Source organism: Nanorana parkeri, unplaced genomic scaffold, assembly GCF_000935625.1.
Source record: "Nanorana parkeri isolate BGI_ZX_2015 unplaced genomic scaffold, ASM93562v1 scaffold3842, whole genome shotgun sequence".
In the NCBI taxonomy this organism is placed as follows: Eukaryota; Metazoa; Chordata; class Amphibia; order Anura; family Dicroglossidae; genus Nanorana; species Nanorana parkeri.
In genome coordinates, this window is record NW_017310110.1 from 7,288 (window position 1) to 13,466 (window position 6,179).

At 50.1% G+C, this 6,179-nt stretch overlaps 1 protein-coding gene across 1 annotated transcript in view; it reads left to right on the forward strand.

Moving 5' to 3' along the window:
- Positions 1 to 6,179, forward strand: part of GTF3C2 (general transcription factor IIIC subunit 2) — a gene marked incomplete at its 3' end in the record, with an annotated part of 30,037 nt that overhangs the window by 6,643 nt on the left and 17,215 nt on the right. Inside the window, exons 2-6 of the mRNA XM_018575368.1 lie at positions 12 to 103; positions 519 to 596; positions 841 to 939; positions 1,156 to 1,383; positions 2,436 to 2,547. Of these exons, the coding sequence (XP_018430870.1) occupies positions 12 to 103; positions 519 to 596; positions 841 to 939; positions 1,156 to 1,383; positions 2,436 to 2,547 (609 nt within the window). The remainder of the gene's footprint in view (positions 1 to 11; positions 104 to 518; positions 597 to 840; positions 940 to 1,155; positions 1,384 to 2,435; positions 2,548 to 6,179) is intronic.

Below are 6,179 nucleotides of genomic sequence, written 5' to 3' on the forward strand. Positions count from 1 at the left end.
CTCCGCAGAAGCCCTATCCTCAGATGAAAGGCGTGGCAGAGAACGGCTTCCATAACTCCATCATGACTCCCGTCTTCAAGTCTCTGGAGGTCACTATGGACTTGTAAGTATCTCCCGTCCTCTATCATTATGTCTAAGATCTACCAGAGCAAAAAGGGGGGTTATTTTATTTTTCTATATAATTAAAAAAGTACAGTAAATGTTAAAAAAGAAATGTTTCCCTCCGTTCTGATATATAGATATTATAAAACAAAACATACGGTCCATGTGCAGTGACGGTCTCGGGAACTACCCTGGAGGGGTCATGGTTGCCAGCATGGGCGGTGATTGGGTGAATCTCCCCACCTGGGAGGAGAGGATTGATTGGGAGGTCAGGGGGGTGTGGGGGGGACTGTCCGGTGAGGATAATAATGGCGGCCAGGGAGGAGGGGCTGGTTTGGACTATCAATGTTTTTCTAGGTGCCTCTCGGGTTGTTGTCTCCCTTCCCGTCAGACCTTCTCATTGTTCTCTTCCACAGCCGAAACCTCTACCACTCAGACTGGGAGTTCCCTGATTGGATCCCGTGTAAATCCAGTTGGCACTTCCTGTCCTGCCGGTGAGTACCATGTGACACTGACCTGCCCCTCCTCCTCTCACTGGTAGAGATGGGGAAGCTGCGGGGAATATCGATGATCTGATTGGCAGAGCAGCAGCATGTGATGTTGGTGGAGGTGGGCATTGATGATGGAAGTGGTAGTCCAGGAGGATGAGGCAGTAGTCCGGGTGGGTCACGGCGTGGTTGCTCCGGTCTTTGGGCTGAGTGTTGTATGAATTGAACGTTCTTTGTTTTTCGGGTACAGGGACGCCGAGCCTTACCTCCCCCTCCAGCCGTCCTCGCCACCATTCTCCATCAGACGGGAAGGAATCCAGGAAGAGGCGGAGCCGTGTGTGCTGAGCAGGTCTGTGTACTTCCTGTATGTGACACTTCATACCATTATAGGGGGACACGCAGAGGTGACTCCTACATGGGGTTAGTAAAAATGGCCCCCCGTCATCCGTGGGGTGGCTCCACCTTCTAGTGAACATTGGAAGGGTGTCATGTGTTCTATTGTTGTGTCATGTGACACCATCATGTGACCATGCCCCCCTTATATCATCCCCTCTCCTCTGTGCAGGTTCCAGTCTCTGCCCCCTCACCCTGAGCGCTGGGACTTCACCTTGTTTGTGGGGGGCCCCGTGTGGTCCATGGATTGGTGCCCAACCCCGGCTGGCTCCGGGGCCTGTCAGTACCTGGCTGTGTACTGTCACCGCGGGATGGATGACCGCCATAGCCTGCATGTGACGCACAGCCGACCGGCACTGCTGCAGATCTGGAGCCTGGGGGCCCTGGATGTGGAGAGCGGGTGAGTGTCAATGTGACCGGCCCTTACATCAGTCTTGTCGCTGCGTGTCCCAGAATTCATAGTTCAGCTTTATTCAGTTAAAGGAATATAGTACATACTAATGACATCACGGGGCGGGGGTATCCCATAAGGGGGTATAGTACATACTGATGACATCACGGGGCGGGGGTATCCCATAAGGGGGTATAGTACATACTGATGACATCACGGGGCGGGGGTATCCCATAAGGGGGTATAGTACATACTGATGACATCACGGGGCGGGGGTATCCCATAAGGGGGTATAGTACATACTGATGACATCACGGGGCGGGGGTATCCCATAAGGGGGTATAGTACATACTGATGACATCACGGGGCGGGGGTATCCCATAAGGGGGTATAGTACATACTGATGACATCACAGGGGGTGGGGAGTCCCATAAGGGGGTATAGTACATACTGATGACATCACAGGGGGTGGGGAGTCCCATAAGGGGGTATAGTACATACTGATGACATCACAGGAGGTGGGGCATCCCATAAGGGGGTATAGTACATACTGATGACATCACAGGGGGCGGGGAATCCCGTCCATAAGGGAGTCTAGTACATACTGAGGACATCACAGGGGGCGGGGAATCCCATCCATAAGGGAGTATAGTACATGCTGATGACATCACAGGGGGCGGGGAATCCCATCCATAAGGGAGTCTAGTACATACTGATGACATGACAGGAGGTGTAATCCCCTGAGCCTTCTCCAGTTTATGATGTAACTAATGGTTTGCAGTCGGGGTATTGAGCTAAGAAATACTCCCCCGGTGCCGTTGACATCACTCAGCCCCGCGGGATCCTGGGAAAATCTCACAAGATTGCATACCTGGTGTGTTGTCTTAAGATTTGCAATGCTGATTGATGTCACCCGCATGGGCCGCATGGCCGAGGAATGAAGGGCGGGGTCTAAATCAAGTCATTGGTGGGTGTGGAATATAAAGAAGAGCTCCGCCTCCAAACACTTCTATTACTATGGTGCAGCTCTGTGACCTCAATAACTCTGATTGGTTCCTCAGCTGCGAGTCCGCGGCGTCTCTCTCTTATGGGCTGGCGGTGGATGAAGGCTGCATCTGGGATATGAAATTCTGCCCCAGCGGAGGGTGGGAGCTCCCATCTGCCCCCAGAAAGGTGAGTCTTGGAACGTTCATGTGGGTGGGGCAGTACACGGGGACAGGGTTGGGGGGGTTTCCTTTTTGTAATACCTGACGAATGGTTTTCTTTCTCATCCATTGAGAGACACAAGAAGTCGTAGCGTGTTGGGTTATACTGCCGCCTACAGGAGGGTGTGGACACTGGCAAACACACAATCTGTAGGCCAGTCCAGGGTAACTCCTCCTCCTCCTCCTCCCAGCATGCCTCAGTTTTGGAGGACGGGGGGCTTTTCTTTTGCTCTGCTGTTGCTTTTTCTTCTTCTTTAACCCCTTCATGACGGAACGAGTTTTCAGTTTCTGGTCATAGATGACGGACGCGCTTGTTACATTGTTGCTGAGCGATTCTTCCACGTCAGGTATATACTTTCTTACTAAGCGTACCCGCACATATTATATATTGTATGTTAGAGGACGGATCGGGCTGTATATTTATATCACACATGTGTACCTAACGCCTCACTTAGTTTGAATAAAATACAAAAATGAGGACCAAAAAAACGTTTTTTCTCTTGTCAGTTTATATCGGTCACTATGACGGATAAATTAACTTTTTTTTAAAACATTTTGGCTATTATTAGGCAGCTCCAAACTTAGGAACAGCTAATAATAACCTCGGAGACTGATCCGGACTTTAGTCAGATTCAGATCTCCCTTAGGCCCCATTCACACTGAGCGACATGAAAATTGTGCGATTATTGAGCGACTTGTCGTGACTTTTTCCTATCGGGCTGTATGCAATCGGGAGCGAAATCGCTCGAAAAAAGGGTCATGTGGGAGCGACCTGCTACGAGTGATATTGAGCGGCGAGATGTGAACGGCGCCATTGAAATGGATTGGAGAAGCTACACAGAGCGATATCGCTGCAAAAATCGCTCAGTGTGAATGGGGCCTAAAAGCTCTTTGATCGGCCTGGAGCAGCGGTTCTCAACCTGTGGGTCGGGACCCCTTCGGGGGTCGAATGACGATTTGCTAGGGGTCGCTCGGGAGTCTCCTGCTATTAAATAGGGGCCGCCTGGGAGAGAAACACTTTCTCCCGAGCAGAGTAAACCTTTTTTGTCTGACATTGGGGGCCGTAAGTCAGGGGAAAAAAAACACCCTAGGAATGCATAGCTAGATCCCTATTGGCTATGTCACTTTCCAATAGCCAATAGCAAACTAGCTAGTGCACCCGCCCTCTGCTGCTGCCAATCAGCAGAGGGGGACCTGAAGTTCTCAATCAGGTCCCCACTATTGATAGCAGCAGAGGGCGGGTGCACTAGCTAGTTTGCTATTGGCTATTGGAAAGTGACATAGCCAATAGGGATCTAGCTATGCATTCCTAGGGTGTTTTTTTTGGTTTTTTATTCTGTCGGCGTACACCAGCGGTTCTCAACCTGTGGGTCGCATTGTGGGTGTGGTGATTTCTGCTGTGCTAGGTGAGCCGAGCGCAGCAGTGTCAGTTCTCCCGCCAGATGTCGCTGCAGCAGCCGCGTCATTCCTAAATTTTACTGTTGGGGGTCACCATAACCTGGCAAATGGTACCAAGGGGTCCCGGCCCTAGAAAGGTTGAGAACCACTGCTCTATACTGAGTGTTCCTGTTCATTCATAACATGAGAACATTGTGTGTTTACTATAACCACAACCACATTTATTCATCTTTCACCTACACTGAACAATGTGAGAACATGTAGATGGTTTCCAAACAACCAATCCTCATAAAAAGCCCCTTCTCTAACAACGGGTTTAAAACATTGTTGCTAAAGTCAAAGGCGCTGCAGCCACCTCCCGTAGTGCGATCGGATGCGTGGCAAAATATTGCCTGCGTTCTCTTCCACTGCAATGCCGCTTGCGCTATTTTTTTTTGTGTATGCAGTGGAATGGAACGCAAGCAATGTTTTGCCACACTTCCCGATCGCACTGCGGCGGGAAGGCGAAGCAGTGCCATTGAATTCAATGCACTGCCACGCCCCAGAACGCAGGGGAAGTTTTGTGAGCGATTGTGATGCGTTCCAGCAGCTGCCACTCTGGAACGCATCACAATTGGTGTGAACAAGCCCTTAGACACTGAATTCCTTTTTTTTTCCCCTACCCCGTATGTTTTATATATTGTACAAAGTGCAGGTCCGGGGGTTGGGGACCACTGTCCTATGTGATCCAAGTAGATAGATATTAAAGAAGTGTCTCGTTTAGGAACCTATAAGTGATGTATCTCTGTCATAAAAAGATATATGTCATCTCCATGAATTGTTTGTGAAAAAATTCCAATAAAGTTTTATAAAAACAACAAAAAAGTCTCTGTGGTGGAATTTTCTGTTTTTATAAAACTTTTTTATTGGATTTTTTTTCACAAACAAATCTTTTTATGACAGAACTGTGAAGCCCGTCGGCAGTGCGGGGCCCCGGTGTTCGAACACCGGGACCCTGCACTGCCCCATATTGCAGGACCGGACCGCACTGAGACTGTGCGGCCCGGTACCATTTGATCCGCGGACCGGGGGTTGGGGACCACTGGTCTAGAGGATCAGAACTGATACATTTCACTCAAAGGATATACATTGTATCTCTTGGGTGAAATGAGAGTCACTGCTCCCCCTCTGCTATCTTCAGCTGTCAGATACGGGATCACTATTTAGCGGTCCTGTATTTGCATGTAACGGCTTCATTCTTTCATTAATGACCGGTAATGAGAATCAGCTGTCACCGGCATTACAGAGCCTGATATCACTCGTCACGTACAGTGTACGTCTCCCGCCACGAAGGGGTTAGGCTTTATTTTTCAATCCAGGTTCACTCACTTACTGCTTGATGTGACCATCTCGGACTTGGGAGTCCCCACAGTCTCCACTCTCTGATTGCTTTGAGGAACCGCAGCCTTTATGTAGTTGCCTCAGACGTACAAGAGACCATTGCAGACCTCACTGATGTGTGCTGTACTACTCTGGATCTAGGGGGGGATCGGCCTGCTGTCACCAGCCCGGGGGGGGGGGTTAGAGCCCCCTGTGGTTGCAGAGATCTTCCCACTACACCCTTTAGTCAAAGTATTTCTCTAGGTGGACAGGAAGTACCCTGAGGGGTCTTGGACTGCCCCTCGGCTGCGGTCTCCTGTTTGAGAAGGAATTTGTTAGGCGGTGGTCCATACACCCTGTGGATCGGCCCGTGACCCACCTTAGCAGGACACCCAGTAGGTCATGAGAGGACGTACTTATCTTCGAGGATTCTACTGACCACCAGTTCCTCCCGGACACCCAATTGTTACCGGCAGGTGCTGTCCTTTGCCCCATCATGTCAGAATGGGTTTAAGCCCTTAAAAGAGATCTTTATGCCCCCCCCCCCCTGAGATGACCCTTCTTGACGGGGTGTGTGAGGCAGATGTCTGGAGCTTTACCCTGCAACGTCTTGTAACGTCTTGTTCCTCCATAGAGATGAGAACTCTGGTCAAGGTGTTGGGAGGCAGATGCCATGTCCACGGATCAGCTGACTTGTTTCGACTTCAAGGGACTTAAAATGTTTAATATAATACAGTTATAAAAATGAAAAAAAGGCGGGAAAAGTAATTTTCAGTTTCCGCCTGACATTGTGTGATCAGGCGGATCTTAACCCCCCCCCCCCCCCCCGCGGGGGTTCGGGGC